Raw genomic sequence first — 24,352 nt, forward strand, 5'->3', positions numbered from 1 at the left:
AAGTCTTACTGCAATCACATTGTTTCCTCAGCACTACCTATACCTCCACCTATCTTCGTATCAACTGCAAACTTTGTCACAAAGCCATCGATTCCACAATCTAAATCACTGACAAAAAATGTGAAAAGTAGCAGTCCCAATACTGACCCCTGAGGAACACACTAGTCACTGGCAGCCAACCGGAATAGGCCCCCTCTATTCCTCACTGCCTCCTGCCTGTCAGCTATTCCTCAATCTATCTATGCCAGTATACTTCCTGTAGCACCACAGAATTTTTTCTTGCTAAGCAGCCTCATGTGAGGCACCTTATCAAATGTCTTCTAAAAATCTAGTAAATGACATCCATTATCTTTCCTTTGTCCACCCTGCTGGTTAATTCTTTGAAGAATTCTAACAGATTTGTCAGGCAAGATTTCCCTTTACAGACACCATGCTGATTTTGACTCATTTTATCATTAATCTTCAAGTACCCCAAAACCTCATCCTTAATAATGGACTCCAACACTGGCCTATAATCTGTCTTCCTCCCTTCTTAAAGAATGGAGTGACACTTGCAATTTTTCAGTCCTCTGGGACCATGCCAGAATCACTTCAACAACCTCTTTCTGGATTCTGAGATGTAGTTCATCTGGTCCAGGTGGTTATCCACCTGAAGACTTCCAGTTTGCCTGGCACTTTTTCCTTTGTAATAGCATTGGCACTCCTGCTCCCTGACACTCGTGGATCTCTGGCATACAGCTAGTGTCTTCCAGTGAAGACTGAAATAAAGTTCTTACTTAGTTCATCTGCCATTTCTTTGCCCACATTACTACCTCACCAGCAAGTTTTTCCCCCAGTGGTGCAATATCAACTTGCACCTCCCTTTTACTTTTTATATAACTGAAAATACTTTTACTATCCTGCTTTATATTGTCCGTAGCTTGCCCTTTTATTTCAACTTTTCCTTTCTGATAGTTGTTTTAGTTGTACCTTTTGTTGGATTTTTAAAGCTTCCCAATCAGCCAACTTCCCACTCACTTTTGCTACCTTCTATGCCCTTTCCTTGGCTTTTATGCGGTCCTTAACTTCCCTTGTCAGCCACAGTTGCCCACCCCTGCCATTTGAGAACAACTTCTTCTATAAGGCATATCTATCCTGCACCTTGTGAACTATTCCCAGAAACTTCAGCTTCCTTTGCTATGCCATTAACCCTGCCAGTAACCCCCTCCAAAACACCTCGGCAAGGTCCTCTCTCATGCCTCTGTAATTCCCTTCATTCCGTTGTGATACTAATACATGTGACTTATGCTTCTCCCTCTCAAACTGCAGTTTGAATTCAATCATATTGGGATCACTGGCTCCAAAGGGTTCTGTTACATTAAGCTTCCTAATAAGATCTGAGCTATTACACATCACCTAATCTAATATGGCCTTTCCTCAAGTAGGCTCAAACACAAGCTGCTCTAACAAGCCATCTAGTAGGCATTCAACAAATTCCCTCACTTGCAATCTGACCCCAACCTGATTTTTCCAATCCCCTTGCATACTGAAGACCTCCAATACAACTGAAACATTACCCTTATTACATGCCCTTTCCAGCTCCCTTTGCAATCTCAACCTCACATCTTGATTGCTATTTGGAGGCCTATATATGATTCCCATAATGATTTTTTTTTAAACTCTTGCAGTTTAACTCCACCCACAAAGATTCAATATTCTCTGACCCTATGTCACCTCTTTCGAAAAATGTAATTCCATCTCTTACCAACACAGCCACACTACTGCCTATGCCTTTTAGCCTGTCCTTTTGTTACAAAGTATATCCTTTGATGTTAAACTCCCAACTATGGCCTTCTTTCAGCCATAAGTCAGTGATGCCACTATGTCATACCGACCAATCTCTAATTGCTCCTTGAGTTAATTCACCTTATTCCTGATGCTATGTGCATTTAAATACAAACTGCTGTGATGTCAAAATCAGAATCAGGTTTATTATCAATGACATATGACGTGAAATTTGTTAACTTAGCAGCAGTAGTTTAATGTAATACATACTATAGAAGAAAAAATAACAATACTGTAATAAATAAATCAATTACAGTAAATGTATATTGAATAGATTAAAAACGTGCAAAAAACAGAAATACTGTATATTAAAAAAAGTGTGGTAGTGTCCAGGGGTTCAATGTCCGTTTAGGAATCGGATGGCAGAGGGAAAGAAGCTGTTCCTGAATCACTGAGTGTGTGCCTTCAGGCTTCTGTATCTCCTACCTGATGGTAACAGTGAGAAAAGGGCATGCCCTGGTGCTGGAGATCCTTAATAATGGACGCTACCTTTCTGAGACACCACTCCTTGAGGATGTCCTGGGTACTCTGTAGGCAAGTATCCAAGGTGGAGCTGACTAAATTTACAACCCTCTGCAGCTTCTTTCAGTCCTGTGCAGTAGTTTTCCCCCTCCCCCACCAGGCAGCCCTGAATTTCTAAGGAACAACATTTGTCTCTCAATCTGACAACAGGCTCCATTTTAATAACTAACATAAAACATAATGTTCAGTTTGGCAAATGTTGTCACAGCATCTTCGCATATAGAATTAAATAAAATAGCAAACTAGCTGCATTACTGTGCAATGCCTACTAACATACTATTTCAGGTAACAATGTTTAATTGCACCAACACAAGTGATAATGGTTCTGTATTTCAGAGTCTGAAGTATTGAACTGGATTGACAATTGCACTTTTTTTGTATTCAAGAACTATACACCAATAGCTGTCAACTTGACGTGCAATGTCTTGGCAATCTTATGTTATAGTCGTCCTGCTACTGGAAAATTTTCTTCACACACTAAATTCTTATCTCAAGATGTTAAAGATTTAAATCATCCAATGGTAGAAGACATAAAACAGAGTTTAAATGATGGTGTGATATTTGAATTTTTGCAATCTGTACTTCACTGAACTGGTTTTAACCTGTTTTACATCAATTATATCTTAAATATTAGTCCATCAATTCAGACCCTGAAGCAGAAAGATGTTTTTTCCTTTCTTTTTTTACAATGCCATTAAGGTGACATAAAGCATACTGATTAACGTTGTCAATCTTTATCAGGTATTAGAGTGTCTAAATATTTAACTTTGGTATGCAGACATTTGTTATTAAACTATCTTGCACAGTAAAGCCTGCAAGTGCCTACAAGACAGTGAGCTGACTGTGAAGTCTCACTAAGCGTCAACAGACTACAGTGTAAAGACACATTGCATCCTTTAGTCATTGTTTTTCTGCTGCACATTTGACAAGGGTAAACTTTCTATGTGCTGTTCTTGTGTACCTTCACCATATGATCTTAGTGCAACATATACTCAGTGGCAACTTTATGTGGTATCTCCTGTACCTAATAAAGTTCATGGTCTTCTGCTGGTGTAGTCCAATCACCTCAAGATTCAATGTGTTGTGCATTCAGAGATGCTCTTCTGCACACCACTGATGTAACACGTGGTTATTTGAGTTACTGTCGTCTTTCTGTCAGCTTCAATCAGTCTGGCCATTCTCTTCCGACCTCTCATTAACAAGGCATTTTCGCCCACCAAAAAAATGGATTTCTTTTCTTTTTTTCACTATTCTCTGTCAGCTCTAGATACTGATGTGCATGAAGACCACAGGACATCAGTAATTTCTGAGATACTCAAACCACCCCGTCTGACACCAACAACCATTCTACAATAAAAGTTGTTGAGATCACATTTCTTCCCCATTCTGAACAACAACTGAACCTCTTGACCATAGAAACATAGTCACACAGAAAACCTACAGCACAATACAGTCCCTTCAGCACACAATGTTGTGCCAAACATGCATTTATTTTAGAAATTACCTAGGGTTACCCATAGACCTCTATTTTTCTAAGCTCCAGGTACTTGTCCAGGAGTCTCTTAAAATACCCTATCGTTCCTGCCTCCACTACCGCCACTGGCAGCCCATTCCACGCACTCACAACTCTCTGCGTGAAAAACTTACTCCTGACGTCTCCTCTGTACCTACTTCCAAGCATCTTAAAACTGTGTCCTCTGGTGTTAGCCATTTCAGCCCCGGGAAAAAGCCTCTGACTATCCACACAATCAATGCCTCTCATCATTTTATACACCTCTATCAGGTCACCTCTCATCCTCTGTCGCTCCAAGGAGAAAAAGCCAAGTTCACTCAAACCTGTTCTCATAAGGCATGCTCCCCAATCCAGGAAACATCCTTGTAAATCTCCTCTGCACCCTTTCTATAGTTTCCAAATCCTTCCTGTAGTGAGGTGACCAGAACTGAGCACAGTACTCCAAGTGGGGTCTGACCAGGGTCCAATGTAGCTGTAACAAAACCTCTCGGCTCTTAAACTCAATCCCATAGCTAATAAACGCCAATACACCGTATGTCTTCTTAAACACACAGTCAACCTGCACAGCAGCTTTGAGCGTCCTCTGGACTCGGACCCCAAGATCCCTCTGATCCTCCACATTAAGAGTCTTACCATTAATTCTATATTCTGCCATCATATCTGACCTACCAAAATGAACCATCTCACATTTATCTGGGTTGAACTCCATCTGCCACTTCTCAGCCCAGTTTTGCATCCTACCAATGTGTCACTGTATCCTTTGACAGCCCTCCACACTATCCACAACACCCCCAACCTTTGTGTCATGAGCAAATTTACTAACCCATCCCTCCACTTCCACATTCAGGTCATTTACATAAGTCATGTAGAGAAAGAGGTCCCAGAACAGATCCCTGAGGCACACCACTGGTCACTGACCTCCATGCAGAATATGACCCATCTACAACCACTTCTGTATGAAAGCCAGTTCTGGATCCACAAAGCAAAGCCCCCTTGGATCCCTTGCCTCCTTACTTTCTCAATAAGCCTTGCATGGGGTACCTTAGCAGCATCTACTGTTCTACCTTCATCAATGCATTTAGTCACATCCTCAAAAATTTCTATCAGGCTCATAAGGCATGACCTGTCTTTGACAAAGCCATGCTGACTATTCCTCATCATATTATGCCTCTCCAAATGTTCATAAATCCTGCCTCTCAGGATCTCCTCCATCAACCCACTGAGGTAAGACTCAATGGTCAATAATTTCCTGGGCAATCTCTACTCCCTTTCTTGAACAAGGGCACAACATCTGCAACCCTCCAATCCTCCAGAACTTCTCCCATCCCCATTGATGATGTGAAGATCATTGCCAGAGGCTCAGCCTCCCACAGTAGCTTGGGGTACATCTCAAATAGTCCCAGTGGCTTATCCAACTTGATGCTTTCCAAAAGCTCCAGCACATTCTCTTTCTTAATGTTTATATGCTCCAGCTTTTCAGTCCACTGTAAGCCATCCCTACAATCACCAAGGTCCTTTTCTGTAGTGAATACTGAAGCAAAGTATTTATTAAGTACTTCTGCTACCTCCCCCCATTCCATACACACTTTTCCACTGTCACACTTGATTGGTCCTATTCTCTTATGTCTTATCCTCTTGCTCTTCACATACTCGTAGAATGCCTTGGGGTTTTCCTTAATCTTGCTCATCAAGGCCTTCTCATGGCTTCTTCTGGCTCTCCTAAATTTCATTCTTAAGCACCTGCCTGATAGCCTTATAATCTTTTAGATCTCTATCATTACCTAGCTTTTTGAACCTTTCATAAGCTTTTCTTTTCTTCTTAACTAGATTTACTGCAGCTTTTGTACACCATCGTTCCTGTACCCTACCATCCTTTCCCTGTCTCATTGGAGTGTATCTATGCAGAAATGTTCAGGGAATATCCCCTGAACATTTGCAACATTTCTGCTGTATATTTCCTTGAGAACATCTGCACCCAATTTATGCTTCCAAGTTCCTGCCTGATAGCTTCATATTTCCCTTTACTTCAATTAAACATTTTTCTGACTTGTCTGTTCCTACTCCTCTTCAATGTATGGTAAAGGAGACAGAATTGTTATCACTATCTCCAAAATGCTCTCTCACTGACAGACCTGACACCTGACCAGGTTCATTTCCCAATATCAGATCAAGTATAGCCTCTTCTCTTGTAGGTTTATCTACATATTGTGTCAGAAAACCTTCTGGAGCACACCTAAAAAACTCCACCCCATCTAAACCCCTTGCTCTAGGGAGATGCCAATCAATATTGGAGAAATTAAAATCACGACAACCTTGTTATTATTGCACCAATTCTGCATACTTTTGTGCATTGATTTGCTGCCACATGATCAGCAGATTAGATATTTGCATTAAAAACAGGTGTGCAGGTGTACCTAATAAAGTGGATATTGTTAAAGCAATGATAATGAAGGAAGTACCATTCCCTGGCTCGAATTCATGACTTGCCAAATACATTTGGGAAAGAGATTATAAATTTGATTTGTCCTTCATCTCATTTTGCACTATAAAATAGAAAAGTGATCTTTATCTTACTGTGGATTATAAACATTTAAAGATTAAATGTTGGTAAAAAAAAAAACAGACTGAACATGGCTATTGTCCAAATGGATTCTGAAAATGAAGCATAGAAATTTATCAGGGAGAATAAACAGTCCCCAAAAGCCAAAAACCCTGTTTTACAACTTGCTAAATGATTAAATAAAGTAGAACTTTACTGGTATAAATAATGGTCATATTCATAAACACAAGAAATTCAGCAGATGCTGTTAATCCAGGGTAATACACAATAAATGCTGGAGGAACTCAGCAGGTCAGGCAGCAGCTACGAAGAGGAATAAACAGCCGACATCTTGGGTCAGAACCTTTCATCTGGACCGGAAAGGAAGGAGAAATAGTTAGAAGAGGAGGGAAGTGGGGAGAGGAAACGGAGGGCAAGCTGGCAGGTGGGGTGGGGGAAGATAGATGAGTGGGGGAGGGGGGATGAAGTGAAAAGCCAGGAGGCAGAAAGTTAAGGGGCTTAAGAAGATGGTATTTGATAAGAAAATGGATCATAGGAGGAAAGAAAGGTAGAGGGTCACCAAAGTGAAGTGATAGGCAGGTAAGGATAAGAGAAAAGGTAAGAGGGTAGGGGTAGCCTTTATGGGAATGGAAAAAATAGAGAAGGGAAGGAGATGAATATTACCAGAACATAAGATCATAACCCATTATCTTTGTGAGAAAGTCCCTGGCATCAAAGGTGATTTGCCTTCCCTTCTGTTTTAAGAGGTTTGTGCTGGGCAAATATGGGGGTCCTTGATGATGGATGCTGCCTCTTTGAGGCATTGTCTTTTGAAGCTGTTCGCAATGTTGGGGAGACTAGTGCCCTTGATAGGACTGGATGAGTTTAACAACTTCCTGCAGCTTTTCCTCATACTATGCATTTCCCCTCCACACCAGATGGTAATGCAATCAGTTAGACCTTGATGTGAACAATTTTAAAATGGGAAGGTTTGTAAAATTAAGTTTGACTGGAACACGTGTTGAATATTTATTCAGCCAGTACTTGTTAGGAATTGTAGGTAATTTGAAATTGAACTATCAGGATTTCTTCTCAGAAATACCAGCAAAATTTCTGAGTCATTTTTGTTAGGTTTTAAATGATTTTACTCAGAAATGCTGTTTAATAGCATTCAAGGAAGTTGACAGTTTAGCAGATGACAAAGTGTGAGGGCAGGACTTTTTCCACCTGTTGTTGAGCTTCCGTTCTCCATTCTCCACTCTCCATAAATCCTTCCTGCCTAACAAATCAGTAACAGCAAGGTGCACTTGTGTGTGGAATATTATAAAGTTCCATAATGTTTTACAGGAAATTATCAAATGGAATTTGCAATGAATCACAGAAGATAGTTTAGAAAACATCACTTAAATAATAGTTCATGAGGAGCAACCCAAAGGGAGAAAACAGAAATGGTTAAGGGAGGGAAGTTCCAGGAGAAAATTTCAGAGTAGGGAAGGCAAACCCCACTGCATTGAAACATTTATAATCAGGGATGAATAAAAGGGAAGATCTTCACAGTGTTACATGTCAGACACAATTGCAATAAGAGAGTAAGAGGGTGGTGCACCTGGAATTCATTGCCACAGAAAGCTGTGGAGGTCAAGTCATAAGATCATAAGCCATAGGAGCAGAATTAGGCCATTTGGCCCATCAAGTCTGCTCCAGCATTTCATCATGGCTGATCCATTTCTCTCTCAGCCCCAATCTCCTGCCTTCTCCCCTAACCTTTCATGCCCTTACTAATCAAGTCATTGGGTATATTTAAAGCAGAGGTAGATAGATCCATGATTAGCAAGGGTTTCAAAGGTTACGGTGAGAAGGTAGGAGAATGGGGTTGAGGGAGATAATAATCAGCTGTGATATAATAGTGCAGCAGACTCAATGGGCCAAATAGCTTATTCTGTTCCTACGTCTCTTATGGTCTTATGATGAGTGTGCCAATGACAAATATGAAAATAAGAATAGATTTTCAAATCATAATGTTGCTTAATCAGTGATCAAAGTAGATTAATAAGCACAGGGCTGAATAAATGGTAAGGCACAAGGCAGGATGCTTTAGAAGAGCTTAAGTTCAGAGACAGTCCACGATGGCCCAGTGCTGTATTACAGTAGTTTAGTCTGGAGGTAACAATGATAAGGATGAGAGATCAAGCAGCAGATAAGTTGACATAATCCATATTGATATGATATTAGAAAGCTGGAAAAAAGGCAACCTTAATGTTGGAATTGATGCTGAGTTGAAACTTACCCTGGAATCATATATGACGCTAAAATCACAGTCACCTCAGTTCTACATTTTGTCACTTCCATCCTAACTGTTTACCACTCAAGACTATTTCTTTGACCAAGTATTCAGTCACCACTTCTAATTCTTTCCTGCTAGCTCTGTTGATAATGCCGCACAAGGTTATTTATCAAGCACTTCAGACTTCGTTTCATCTATAGTAAGGCCTGTCTTATGAAAATCAAAGTTGCATACAATAAAATTAGGGAACATTATTACCTTTGAACGAGATGTGTTGCATGCAGGAGACTTAAATCTATCATTTGCTCCAAAATATTGCCTTAGTTCACCCCAGTGGGCCTTCCTCAGGGCCAGCTCGCTGCTAAAATCAAGGATAATATTAACATGACCAGCATAAAATTAATTACAATTTGAAAAAGTAAAACTTTCAATAATCAAATTATTACCATCTTATATAATAATGCCTATCACTCTCTTGATATCATCATTATTTTCTACAGGAGTGTTATGTGGAAAACAAATTTCAAAGTGATAGGCATTAACTAAGCATTCTGCATAACTATTGAGAATTTTATTGACTGAATTATATTCAGGAAGAACTAATTTAAGCTCATTTTAGAAGTATTGTTGAAATATTCTTATTAAATTGGTTTAACAATTTTAAAAAATACAACATCATTCCACAACTGTGAGAAAACTGATAAAGTCTGTACATTAATTCCACTGAAATACCTTTCAGTCTCAGTTTTCTGCTCCTGCATGGAGTTCTGCACTCCGATGGAAGTCTCCTCATTATTCCTTCCCACATTTATCAGGCCTTCTGCACAAGTATAATTTTGATTATATACAAATCCATTAACTATGATGATCCAAAAACATTTCTAATACTGACATAATTTTTTCCATTAGCTTACAAAGGATTGAGGACAAATGATGTCCAGAAAGAATGATATGGAGTATTATCTATTTTGAATTATTGACTTGTGAAATCCTTCAATTATTATTACCTTCAGAGAATTAAAGTTCTAAGATACAGAAATGAAAGACTTATTGTTACGTACAAAATCTCCTTCTAAGGTTCTGTATATCGTTATCAATTATTTTATCAATCTATATCATGAATATCCTTCAGTGGTATTGGTGGTGGGCAGTCAATAAGTGACTTTTTTAAGGTGCTTGGATGTCGGGTAAGTTTTTTTTATGCGGAGAGTGGTAAGTGTGTGGAACGGGCTGCCGGCGACTGTGGTGGAGGTGGATACAATAGGGTCTTTAAAGAGACTCCTGGATAGGTACGTGGAGCTTAGAAAAGTAGAAGGCTATGGGTAACCCTAGGTAATTTCTAAAGTACATGTTTGGCACAGCATTGTGGGCCAAAGGGCCTGTATTGTGCTGTAGGTTTTCTATGTTTCTAAGTCATACAGAAATAAGAGTTAAATAACACAGGAACAAGCCCCTTGGCCCAAACTGATCATGCTGACTGAATTGCTCTTGAGGAATGTACAGCAGCTTCAGCCTGGCCCCCCCCAAGTCTTACACTCTTAAGTTTGCAGGAGGCTACTGGATCCATCGAGTCCTTGTAGCGCTGTACTCACACAAACAACAGCTCTGCCAATCTTTTGCTTTTAACTTCAATGAAGGCACGTTCCCCTGTCATTCCTCAGTAAGAATAAGCTTTCCTCTTCAAAGATTATGAATAAATTTTGCAACTCAAATTGGCAGAAGCAAAAAAAAAATCGCTCTCCCATTCCTATGTTGAGTATTATGCTCTAGTAAAAGATTTCACGATCTCCCAGAGTTGCTGTGGACCATACCACCTGCAAGGCACCTTGTTCCCAAACCCCAGCTCATCCTGTTAGGGAGGGTACCGGTGAATGGTCCCATGACCCTGGAGGGGAAGGAGATAAGGTGAGAATGTTCTGCCTCTGGAGGTGCTGCTCATTTTGTACGCAATTTGTTTTGTACAGTCATCACTGCCTGTTTGTAAACTGTTCTTTTTACATTATTTCCTATGTGGTTTAATTTGGATTTCAACTTGGAGCAAACACATTCATTTCCATCCAATCTTTATTTGCCCTGAAACATCAATATCTGAGTCTTGAGCTTCTTAACATTGGTAAACACAAAGTAGATATACTTTGAAGGAAGTATTATGTTTATCATTTATCACTATTAAGCTATCGTTGTGCTCCAAGTTCACTCTCATCCACACCATAGCTACAGAATGTTGCATGTATGCATTACCCTGTTTAACACTCATCATGAGAATAATTGATAATATTAGTATACTCAGCCACACAATGATTCTGTATTAGAATTAAAATGGACTTTATTATTCACATCCTTTATACATGAGGAGTAAAAATCTTTACATTACGTCTCTGTCTAAATGTACAATGTGCAATTTATACTAACTTATAATAAATACTATATAAACAGGATAGTAAATATAACATAAAAATACAGTAGCATCAGCAGGAATTAAGGAGTCTAATGGCCTGGTGGAAGAAGCCGTCTCGGAGACTGTTGGTCCTGGCTTTTATGCTGCGGTACTGTTTCCCAGATGGTAGTAGCTGGAACAGTTTGTGGTTGGGGTGACGCGGATCCCCAATGACTGTTCGGGCCCTTTTTACACACCTGTCTTTGTAAATGTCCTGAATAGCGGGAAGTTCACACCTACAGATGTGCTGGGCTGTCCGCACCACTCTCTGCACAGTCCTGCGATTGAGAGAAGTACAGTTTCCGCACCAGGCAGTGATGCAGTCAGTCAGGATGCTCTCAATTGTGTCCCTATAGAAAGTTCTTAGGATTTGGGGGCCTACACCAACCATCTGAGGTGAAAGAGGTGCTGTTATGCCTTTTTCACCACACAGCCAGTATGTACAGACCACATGAAATCCTCGGCAATGTTTATGCAGGGGTTAGCCTCTCTCCATTCCTCCTGTTCTACACAACCAGCTCCATTGTTTTTGCGACTTTGAGGGAGAGGTTGATACCACTGAATCAGGGTGATGACTTCTTCTCTGTAGGCTGCCTCAGTATTATTTGAGATTAGGCCAATCAGTGTAGTGTCATCAGCAAATTTAATTAGCAGATTGGAGCTTTGGGTAGCGACACAGTCATGGGTATACAGGGAGTAAAGGAGAGGACTTAGTATACAGCCCTCAGGGGCACCTGTGTTGAGGGTCAGAGGGCAGAGGTGAGAGGTGAGGGAGCTCACTCTTACCATCTGCCGGCAATCTGACAGGAAATCCAGGATCCAGCTACACAAGGCAGGGTGAAGCCGAGGTCTCTGAGCTTCTTGTCAAGTCTGGAGGGAATTATGGTGTTGATTACTGAACTGTCGTCCAAGAACAGCATCCTCACATAAGCATCCCTCTTTCCCAGACGTGTAAGGACGGTGTGTAGAGCTATGGTGTCATCTGTTGATTGGTTGTGCCAGTAAGCGAATTGTATGGGGTCCAGTGTGGGTGGTAGCATGCTGCAGATGTAGTCCTTGACCAACCTCTCAAAGCGTTTGCTTATTATTGAGGTGAGTGTGACAGGACGCCAATCGTTCAGACATGTTACCTTGGTCTTTTTAGGTACTGAAACAATGGTGGATGTTTTTAAGCGGGGGGCACTCTACACTGGGAGAGGGAGAGATTAAAAATTGAATCTAATACGTTTTACTTAACTAGTTTTACAAAGTTTTCTCATTAAAAATCCCGAAGAAAGTTTCTAGCTTGGGTGATTTTTGAGTAGGTGTTTAACTCCCTGCCTAGCTTTGTACACAACACACTGCAAGGGCAGTAGACAGACTGTTTCTGTTTCTGCCTAGGTGCTCTGATTTCTTCATACATCCCAAAGACGTAGAGGTTGATGGGTTAATTTACTGTGGTACGTTGTCCATAGTGTATGGGTGAGTGGTAAAATCTTGAGATGGGGGTTGGTGAAGAGTTGATCCTGCCATAACTGTAGGTTTGGAATCTGCAGATAAGACTCAATGTGAAATATCTTTACCAGACTGAGCTCTATGATGGGATGTACCATAATCTTTAGTAACTGAGACAAATTAGTTTTTACCCCACAGAATTTGGAATAAGAAGCTTTCTTACTGAGATGTGCAAGATTCTGAGAAGTTCTGAGGCTGGAGAATAAAAACTAAGATGAAGCATTTCAGAATAAGGAGTTGATTATTTGGAATTGAGGTGAAGAGAAATTTTGCATCAAAGGTTTTGAAAATCTTTGGAATTTTCTACTCAGAGGATTGGAAGTGCTCAGTCAATCAATATATTCAAAGCTGTGATCAACATAGTTTTGAATGCTGAGAGGATCGAGGGAAATGGGAAACAAGACAGTAATCATTTAGCCACAGCCTTATTAAGCAAACAAGCAGCAGCTAAGCGACATACGGTTGACATTCTTCTGTTGCTTGTTTTTATTCTTTTTATAAATTTGGACATCTGTTTTAAAACGCATCCACATATTAATAAGTAGGAAAGAGCAGTAACAGGCTCAATCCCAGTCATTAACGAAAGTAAAATGAAAAATAAGTAGTACTTTTTTCCTGAGGCAGCGTGATTATAGCAACACTTTACTACGTAAAGCGCTGTAGTTTCACCTCAGATCTGTTTCCTAAGTAATCCATAGTGATGAGACTCACTCAAGGTGAATGAGAGAAACACTGGGCCTGTACAGGTTCAAGAAGGGGTTCCCAAACCAGGGCCAGCAGACCCCTTGCTTAATGGCATTGGTCCACGACATAAAAAAGGTTGGAAACCCCTGGATTAGAGATATGTACTATATTAGATTAGATTCAACTTTATTGTCATTGTGCTGAGTACAGATACAAAGCCAATCAAATGCAGTTAGCATCTGACCAGAAATGTGAAGAATAGTGTTACTTACAAAATAACTGCGAATAAAAAGTAACTGCTACAGCACACAAATACAAAAGTACTGGGACAGTACAATATGGGTGCAATACTGCTTAGTGCTGTGATGTGAGGTTCAGCAGGGTTACAACCTCAGGGAAGGAGCTCTTCCTGTGCTTGCGGGTGCGGGAGCGGAGGCTCCTGTAGTGCCTACTGGATGGGAGGACAGTAAAAAGCCCATGGTTAGGGTGAGGTGCATCCTTGATAATGCTTTTCGCCCTGCTCAGGCAGCGTTTATGGTAGGTGTTCTCAATGGTGGGCAATTGGGTGCCGATAATCCGCTGGGCAGTTTTACCACAGGCTGGAGCGCTACAGAGCAACTTATAGAAAAATGTACTAAACAGTTTTAGATAAGTTCTGATAGATTAGAAAAACTAATAAATATGAAGTATCTCAGACTCAGATTCAGCTAAATTATCACATGTATGGAAACATGCATGAAATGTGTCGGTGGATCTCAGCGTGGATTATTACTTAATTAACATTATTTTATGAATTGTGATTCTACATGACATTAGTACACAATTTGCTGCTACCAATTTTCGTTAATAATTGAATGAGTAAATAATTTCTCAATAAGTCATACCTGCAGCAGAAGCTTTTCGTTTTCGTCTCACCCTCTTTTTTAATGAGAGCTGAGCTACAGCACTCCTTTTTTCTTTCAATTCCTGAAATTTCTGAGAAAACAAAACAGGATTAAAATAACAAAAGAACTTCAACAGATCATTATTGTGCATGCTGCAATTTAATTCACAGATGTGAATGAATGGATAGTATTTCACAAATCAGACAATTATTCATGATGGAGGTAAGAACATTATACTGGGAACAGTTTGCAAAGAGGCAGCATCTGGAAAGAGAAAGAGAGTTAATGCTTCAGATCAAAGATCCTTTGTCAGATCTGACACACAAAAGGAACAAGGTATTGTAAGTTGCAAAGGTGAGGGAAGTGATATGGAAGGAAATGTCTCTGATAGTATGTGCCTGGGCCACTCTGTGATAAATTCAAATCAGTGAGTCAATGGAGTACTTCTATATACTGAAAGCACTATAGAAAATAACCATGTCCATTAAACTGGCTGCTCCCAATGACCTGCACCAGGGCCCTAGCCTTCCTTATCTCTACCATCCATGTACCTATCCAAACTTCTCTTAAACAATGAAATTGAGCTTATATGCACCACTTGAGCTTATATGCCCATTCCACATTCTCGCAACCCTCTGAGTGAAGAAATGTCCCCTCATGTTTCCCTTAAACTTTTCACCATTCACCTTTAGCCCATGGCCTCTGGTTGTAGTCCCACCCAACCTCAGTGGAAAAAGCCTGCTTGCATTTACCCTATCTATACCTCTCACAATTCTGTATACATCTATCAAATCTCCTCTCAATCTTCTATGTTCCAAGAAATAAAATCCGAATATTCAATCTTTCCTTATAATTAAGGTCTTGCAGACCTGGCAACATCCTTGTAAATTTTCTCTGTACACTTTCAACCCTACTTACATCTGTCCTATAGGTAGGTGACCAAAACTGCAACATTACTCCAAGTTATGCCTCACCAATGTCTTATACAACTTCACCATCACATCTCGTCTCCTGTACTCAATACAGTGATTCATAGAAACATAGAAATCTACAGCACAATACAGTGATTCATAGAAACATAGAAATCTACAGCACATTACAGGCCCTTCGGCCCACAATGTTGCGCTGATCATGTTATATACTACAGAAACTGCCTAGAATTACCTTACTGCCCTCTATTGCTCTAAGCTCCATGTACCTATCTAAGAGTCCCTTAACAGATCCTATTGTATCCGTCTCTACCACCATCACTGGCAGTGCATTCCATGCACCCACCACTCCCTGTATGAAAAACTTACCTCTGACATCCTCCTTGTTCCTACTTCCAAGCACCTTAAAACTATATCCCCTCGTGTTAGCCATTTCACACATGGGGAAAAGCCTCTGGCTATCCACATATTCAATGGCTCTCATCATTTTATATACATCTATCAGGTCACTTCTCATCCTCTGTCGCTCCAAGGAGAAAAGGCCAATGTGCCAAAAGCTTTCTTTACAACACTAACTAACTGTGATAGATAGTAGATCTATCAACAAATTATGGATCTTTATTCCCAGATCCCTTTGAACTACTGCATTCCTCAGTGGTCTATCGTTCACTGTGTAAGACCTACTCTGTTTGATCCTACCGAAGTGCAATGTCTTGCACTTGTCTGCATTAAATTCCATCTGCCATTTTTCAGCCCATTTTTCCAACTGGTCCAGATCCCACTGCAACCTATAGCCTTCCTCACTGTCTATTACACCCCCAATCTTGGGGTCATCTGCAAACTTGCTGATCCAGTTAATCACATTATCATCCAGATCGTTGATACAGACTACAAACAGCAATGGACCCACCACTGATCCCTGCTGCACTCCACTAGCTTGGACCTCCAGTCACAGAGGCAACCATCTACTACCGCACTCTGGGTTCTCCCACAAAGCCAATGTCCAATCCAATTTATTACTTCATCCTGAATGCCAAGAAACTGAACCTTCTTGACCAGCCTCCCAAGCAGGACTTTGTCAAATGCCTTACTAAAGTCCATGTAGACAACATCTACTACCTTCCCTTCAATAACTTTCCTGGTAACTTCTTCGAAAAACTCTATAAGATTGGTTAGACACGATGAACCACGCACAAAGCCAAGCTAACTATCCTCAATCAATACATGTCCATCCAGATACATATACATCCAGTCCCCTGGAATATCTCCCAATAACTTTCCCACAATATGCTCTTAACATATCTGTAGAATCCCTTAGATTCTCCTTTTTCTTCTCTGCTAGGGCAACCTCATACCTTCCTTTAGGCCTCCTGATTTCTTTCTTAAATGCTCTCTTGCCAATTTTATCTTCAATTGTTTATTAAAAACCTTTCCTCAATCACATATAATACTTTTCACTTATCTCTTCACAATGCTCAACCTCGCTGATAATAAAGAAATGTATGTTAGCCTATAATATGTCTTGGGCAACACTGAAGTTTGAGTTAATAAACAGCAAGGAGTCCTCTAAAAACCATTCCTCTTAATCTGGCGTGACTGAAGGACAACCACGTTTAATATCCTGCGGCTCACCAACGGACAGAGACTTAACTAGCACAATCATACTGCAGCTATATGTGCCTAGCAGATTTTGTGATAGGTGACTCACTTCCAAAACTTCTTGAAGTCTCCCTGTCAGATATAAAGTTACTGTCAAAAATGTAACGGAAAATTTACCACTTGTTAGGTAATCTAAAATCTCGAAAAACTGATCATCATGTGAAGGTGAACTTCTTTAATCAGCACTGAACTCAATTTAGTCAATATCTACTCCTTCTTCACTTGTGTATGATGGTCTGAATTGATTCTCGTGCAACAGAACCAACAGCAAATCTGCCTATTTTAACATAACCTCTTTTCCCAAGCAGATAACAAGAATGGCAATATTATGTTATATAAGTGTGCAAATCTGATGATTATTGTCAGATGGCAGAGTAACTTTATGCTGCTAACATAATTTGTGTTTTTTGACATCTTTATTCCAAATAATTTCCATAAACTTTTTCTAATAAATGACAAGAATAAAAGCTGACAAAAACTAAAATATCCCTTCCTACCTCATGTTTAGGGTGAGCAATGGAGTTGTCACTTGGTAGAAGTAATTATAGAAAACCATTGTGTTGAAGGGTTTAGCTGGCACCTTTACTATCTGTGGATTGGTGACAACATCTCCTCCTTGCTGATGATCAACAATGGTGCACCTCAGGGGTGCGTGCTTAGCCCAAGGCTCTACTCTCTCTATGACCGTGCTCTACCCATGACTGCGTGGCTAGGCATAGTTCAATTATCATCTATAAATTTGCTGATGATACAGGTCCACAATCCCTTATCCAAAATCCTTGGGGCCAGTTGCATTTCGGAATTCAGAATTTTTTGGATTTCAGACCCGTGCCCGCCCCCCCCCCCGCCGATACCAAAAAAACACTTATGCTCAAGTCTCTTTAGGACCCAGCGGCGCACCAAACCTACCCACATCCTTCCGTATACTTTAATTCATCTCTAGATTACTTATAATACCTAATACAATGTAAACGCTATCTAAATAATTGTTATACTGTATTGTTTACGGAATAATGACAAGAAGAAATTTCATTTCCAACAAAAACATTCAATAAAACATAAAAATATATAGCTTCAAACAAACTGAATCAAACAGATGGTAAATGACTTATTGGAATAAATGTAGGACGTCACTGTCACTGTCACTATAAAACTTCAGTAACTTGTCTTTCTGTTTATTTAAATCATATACAGTGGTAGTTCCGACACTATTTTCTTCAGTAAGACGCCGCACAGACACACCACGATCAAGCTTCTGCAATAACTCCACTTTCTGCGTTATTGATAGAGAAGATCCCTTCTCTTTTTCTCATTGTTACCCATAGGGGTATCTGCAGCTCTTTTTGACATTTTCACAGTGAAATTAAACACTAAGTCAACAGTGAACACAAAATATCAGCGAACAGCAAATGCACATGTAACCAGTACGAGCGCTGAACCACACCTGAAGTCTGGCGGCCTCTGCTAATGCTGCCACGTCACACCTGAGTGACGTCAGCTGTTGGCGAAAAAAAACTTTGGTTTTCGGAGCTTTTTAGATTTCAGAATTTCAGATAAAGGAATGTGCACCTGTACAACCATTGCTGGTAGAATCTCAGATGGAGACGAGAGGTCGTACAGGAGTGAGATATGCCAATTAGTGGAGTGGTGTTGCCGCAAAACCTGGCACTCAACGTCAGTAAGACGAAAGAGCTGATTGTGGACTTCAGGAAGGGTAAGAGGAAGGAACACGTACCAATCCTCATAGAGGGATCAGAAGTGGAGAGAGTGAACAGTTTCAAGTTCCTGGGCGTCAAGATCTCTGAAGATCTAACCTGGTCCCAACATATCGATGTAGTTATAAAGAAGGCAAGGCAGTGATTATACTTCATTAGGAGTTTGAAGAGATTTGGTATGTCAACAAATATACTCAAAATGTACCATGGAGAGCATTCTGAAAGGCTGCATCACTCTCTGGTATGGGGGAGGACTGAAACAAGACTGAAAGAAGCTGCAGAGGATTGTAAATTTAGTCAGCTCCATCTCGGGTACTAGCCTACAAAATACCCAGGGTATCTTCAAGGAGCAGTGTCTCAGAAAGGCAGTGTCCATTATTATGGCCCTCCAGCACTCAGAACATGCCCTTTTCTCACTGTTACCATCAGGTAGGAGGTACAGAAGCCTGAAGACACACACTCAGCAATTCAGGAACAGGTTCTTCCCCTCTGCCATCCGATTCCTAAATGGACATTGGACCCATGAACACTACCTCACTTTTTAATATATATTTCTGTTTTTTGCACGATTTTTAATCTATTCAATTATGTATACTGTAATTGATTACTTATTTCTTTATTAGTTTTTCTTTTCTTCTTCTATGTTGTGTATTGCATTGAACTGCTGTTGCTAAGTTAACAAATTTCACGACACATGCTGGTGATAATAAACCTGATTCTGATTCTGATTCCCATTCTGATTCTGAGATGAATAATGTTGTTCCTTGATTACTGCAGGACATATTCGTAAATTCTCTACCAATTGTTTGCAGTTTTTCCTATACCTCAATAGTCAATTAACATTTGACTTTCCCATCGGGGGAAATTAATCAACTGTATAGTTGCCAGTTTGTAATGCATAACAAAACTGAAGAAGTGAAAGAAAATAGAATTAAGCAACTATTACTAACTTAACCATATAATGAAAAACATACTTTCCATAGATGTAGAGAAACTCCGGATGGACACTCTTCTGTTACATCTGAAAGTTTTGTTTCCTTCAAACTGCTATCTGCTTCACTTGTACTGCCACTCTCTTCAGGGAGCATGCTGAAAGAAGTTACACAAAAAAAGGAAAAGTAGTAGGAAGCACAGAAATGAGAGAAGAATAACAACTCACAGGAAAATTGTAGAAGACAAAGATTCTTTACAAACTTAAATGTACAAATCTTGCTTTTGAAAACAAACATAAACATTGAATAACTACACTGATAACTACATTAGGACTGTAGTGCAGTTTTCAATATTTCACTTGATATGTCAGGTAACCACAGATTGTTGCATTTAGCAGACTGATGAGCAGATTTCATAATGTGAATATTGAAGTCCAGTAAAACTGTTAATACAAGGTTGACTTAATTAGAACATCTACACAAACAGCTTTGGATCTGAAACAGAAAAGATTCACATTACATTAACATAGGCTACAGTTATTGAAAAAAGTTTAAGTTATGTCAGAATGATAAACATGCATTACAAAAGATCTTTTTTATTCCACTGAAAGAAAAGTTTAGGATCCATCTCTAAATAAACATTGCTTTGATGACTGAACAGCAAAATCCTGATACAGTTTCACAGACATCTTCATGACATTTTTTGATTCATATTGTCCTCTTTAGTAATTTCTTTCTCTCCTTCAGACAAATCAATCTGGGTCTGAAAAGAGAAAACTGATTCTAAACTGAGATAGCTAGGATAGATATCCTAATATTGTTCATTTGCTATGTGTCGAGTTGTACAACAGGCGATCATAGTCATTCCATGACCATGATTGTTCTTGGCAAATTTTTCTACAGAAGTGGGTTGCCATTGTCTTCTTCTGGGCAGTGTCTTTAAAGACAGGGGACCCCAGCCATTATCAATACTCTTCAGATTTTCTGCCTGGCAGTAGTGGTTGCATAACCAGGACTTGTGATATGCACCAGCTGCTCATACAAATATCCACCACTTGTTCCTATAGCTTCATGTGACCCTGATCGGGGGGGGGGGGGAAGCTAAGCAGGTGTCCAAGGATGATCTGCAGGCTAGCAGAGGGAAGGAGCGCCTTACTCCTCCTTTGCTGGAAACGTATCCCCACCCCATCACCCTACTTTAATATAGTATGCTCATTAAAAAAACCTGTAACTTAGTGTGCAAATTTTCTGATTTCTAAAGAGTTCTTACCTGAATGGTTTTTGGTCTGTGAAATCTACCATTGCGGTTTTTGGGAGTGGATTTATGCCTTGAAAACAAGGGAAAATTTATAACTTATACATTCACACTGAACTATTTGGAATGAAAAATATTAATTTAACATGACAGTATTTACGTTGAATCTACATGAGGCACTGCCTTAAGAAGGCAACATCTGTCATCAAAGATCCCCAACTACCAGTACAGAATCCTGACAGTCCAAATTACCAGGTTCAAAACTGCTACTATTCAGTTCTAAAGTTTGTAAACCGTCCCACAACACTATGGCCACCTTATACTAAAATGGACTTTTTATGTTCTAATTGTGTTCTTGTAAAAATTGTTTAATTATGTTTTTATTGTGAACACTACTTATATGCTGCTAAGTGTCTGCGATGCGGTTATATAGATTTTCATTTACCTCTGCAAACATGCATTTGTGCATATGACAACAAACTCAACATTAAGACCTTTGAAATTCTACTGAATACCAAGGAGACACATTTCCTAAAAGGTACCAAGACTCTACAAATGTGTGCAAGGTTGCTCTACAGCAGGAGTTCCCAACCTGGGGTCCACGAACCCCGTGTTTAATGGTATTGGTCCATGGCATAAAAAAGATTGGGAACCTCTGCTGCAAATCCAGGATAACCAAATTTCCAGTTTTTAAACATACCAGATCATAACTTAATTATCTTTCTTAAAGGGAATAAACAAACTACTATGAAGAAAAGACATATTATTTTTAACATTTTAATGCATTGAAACTGTACATTAAAGCAGTAATGTGTGGGGTGGTGTGCCTTCTGTAGTTCTGACACAAGCATTATGTTTAGTAGAAGCGGTCTTACATAAGTGCAGATGCGGAAATGCATTCAGGAATGGAGTTCTTGTGGGAGTGGATTGGGAAGATAATCCATACGGTAGACTGAAGTCGGAGAAACCTAACGGTTATAAACGAGTGATGGAAATCAGTGGGAATGGAGAGGACCTGGGTGGGATAATAAATGGGAAGAAGGTAGGTTGATCAGGGAGATGATCAGAAAGTTAGCAGGAGTTGGTCTTGGGGAGATGGACCTTAGGAGTACAATGGTGGGGATGGGGAATAGACTGTAACCTGAAATTAATAATCGTTCCGGGCTTGGGATAGCATCGGGATCATCCATAACAATTGCCTTTTTTAAGTTTAGTTTCAGGCTCTTTGGTGATGCTTCAGGTAAAACTGGGTCCTTTAAATAACACTGAAAGCAGGCTTTAAGCTCACTTCAATTTTTGAGACCTACGTTATTCATGACTTAATGCTTTATGGAGCCAAAGAATGAAAATTCACTGATATGATGCTGATTTACGAAGTATCTGTAACACACTGGTGAAGATTTTTACTGCTATGCTTAGGTATTTAATTTTAGCAGTTCTTTAAGAGCAGTCAGTTCTGCTTTCAGCCTGCTTAGGTTTGAGCTGAGATAAGAGCCTCGTTGTTCAACTTAGGAATGTGGTGTCAGCCAATCAGGATGGTGAAATTGGAAGAAGTGTTTGCAAGAGACACTGGTTGAGATCTTTTTTTGTTGGGAGCTGGGAGAAGACAGGAGGGAAGATGGCCGAGGATGTTGTCCCTGTTGCACAAGGTGTGCTGTGCAGATGAATGGCTTCAAGGAGGAAGGACCAATACTTCCATGCGAAACTCGTTTGTTCAAGATGGATTTCGAGCAACATTTGGAAGGTGGTGTGTGCTCTCACACAGACCAAGGGTCCAGCACATGAGTGACAGGCAAATTCAAGAGCTCCAACTAAAGTACACATTTGACTGTTCAAGTATAATGGACCCTTTTTCTTTTTTTCTCTCTTTCCTTTAATAATTGTTTGTTTAAGTTAACATTCTTAACTATACTTCTTTATAATTGTATGCAGTAGACGATCCTTGCTGACGGGCGATTGCTGGGGGCAGTAAATCACACAAACTGGGGTTTGGGTGGGCAAGACATCCCAACCTCATGGATTTAGCAGGACCAAAGTCATACGCACCCTAGGCATACAAAGCCTAAGAAAGGTGGGTTTCTCTCACGGAGTCCAGTGGCGAGGAGCTAACGAGCTGCATTTCCAGAGAAGCCCAATAAAAATGGGTTTCATATCTAATAACAATTGGGATTTTTTTTAAATTCCATGACATCACACACAAAAATGAAACATTATATTATGCAAGAATTTCACTTAGATTTCACATAAGCCAAAATTAACAATTCAGGTGACACAGTGTAAAAATATCTTTACTTTGTAAAACAACAGACACAAAATGCTGGAGAAACTCAGTAGGTCTGGCATCCTCTATGGAGGGGAAGAAACATTGACTGTTTAGTCCTCCAGCAGTTTGTGTGCGTTGTTCTGTATTTCCACCATCTGCAGAATCTCATGTTCATACTCTGTAAAAGTTGGATTTTAAGAACTAAAGGTTTCACTAATATTTTGCATTGCCTTTTGATCATTGTCTTTTCTCTGTACATTGCTAAATTTTACTGACTTCAAACAAGCCAGTGGTTTAACATCCTTTGTTAACAGAAATGTCAAGCTTTGTAGTATGATTGACTGGTGGGAATATAATGAATATGAAATGAAGCAAATATACTGGCTAACAATCCAATTCTGTAATAACATCAGAACTATTTCCGCACTGGTATAGGTTACTAAGACCATTACAAAAAAAAACTTAAGCTCCCATACACTGGACATGATCACAGATCTTTTTAACCCAGTGATATTATTATTTGGTATAATATTCCTGCCAAATTATGACTATTCATAGATGTAAAGAGCTCTCAATGTACTGCTTATGTATCTTCATTATAGAAGAAGAAGCATGCTATAGCTGTATTATCACCAGTAATCTAAAAGAGGACATGTAAACCAAATCAAAGACCATATGTGCAACAATCATAAAATTGCCTTTGGCCTGCAATAGACTGATTTTTTTTTCAAGGAATTCACTAAACTTGTCAGACAAAACTTGCCTTTCCAAACTCATGCTGTTCTTCATTAACCCACTTCTTTCCAGGGGAGCATTCCACTTTATGTTATTAGCTTACCCATCACAGGCGTTAACAGATTGATTTATAGGTGTCTATTTCCTCCTTTGAAGAGTAGTATACGGTGGGAACAAAAGCAATAATTTGTACTTAGACTGTTCATTTCACTTACAAAATCATCCCAATGCACTTGTATTCTGGCACAACTTCCAGAGCCAAGTGATGTTTGAAATATTGCAGTTATAACTTCCAGATTGAAATAACAGTTGAAATATTGCATTCATAGCCTCTGATATTTGAGATGCGAGTTCCATCAGTAATCTTGGGTATATGTCATCAGGGCTCTAGTCCTTTCCACTAGGTTACACCATCTCTTTTTCAATATTGCATCTATGTAGTTAATGTGGCAAACTGCTCCACCTCCTCTTGCATCACCCTGAAAACTCAGGAAAAGCAGTCCATCGTTGCCTTGCTTTCATCTACAATTTTGCTTTCTTTTTCATTTCCATTTAACATATCCTAAATTAGTTATCTCCCTTTGTCTGTTAAATCCATCACTTTTATTGATACAGCAAACTATTCTCTTCCTTTTGTACTTTTACAACTGTTTCAATATTCTTCTGACTATTCTTTAACTTGT

At 39.6% G+C, this 24,352-nt stretch overlaps 1 protein-coding gene across 8 annotated transcripts in view; it reads right to left on the reverse strand.

Annotated features, from left to right (window-relative positions):
- The window catches only part of fam204a (family with sequence similarity 204 member A), an 81,286-nt gene that overhangs the window by 45,514 nt on the left and 11,420 nt on the right, over nucleotides 1-24,352 (reverse strand). For 7 of the 8 annotated variants that reach the window (XM_072239628.1, XM_072239623.1, XM_072239627.1 and 4 more), the window contains 5 exons: nucleotides 20,687-20,744; nucleotides 19,459-19,573; nucleotides 14,182-14,272; nucleotides 9,415-9,502; nucleotides 8,941-9,043 (listed from right to left, as the gene is read on the reverse strand). In XM_072239628.1, coding sequence (XP_072095729.1) covers nucleotides 8,941-9,043; nucleotides 9,415-9,502; nucleotides 14,182-14,272; nucleotides 19,459-19,573; nucleotides 20,687-20,718 — 429 coding nt within the window. In that variant the 5' untranslated portion in view covers nucleotides 20,719-20,744. The remainder of the gene's footprint in view (nucleotides 1-8,940; nucleotides 9,044-9,414; nucleotides 9,503-14,181; nucleotides 14,273-19,458; nucleotides 19,574-20,686; nucleotides 20,745-24,352) is intronic. The other variant, XM_072239631.1, reaches the window with a different exon arrangement.

The sequence above is a fragment of the Mobula birostris genome, chromosome 21 (assembly GCF_030028105.1).
Source record: "Mobula birostris isolate sMobBir1 chromosome 21, sMobBir1.hap1, whole genome shotgun sequence".
NCBI lineage: Eukaryota > Metazoa > Chordata > Chondrichthyes > Myliobatiformes > Myliobatidae > Mobula > Mobula birostris.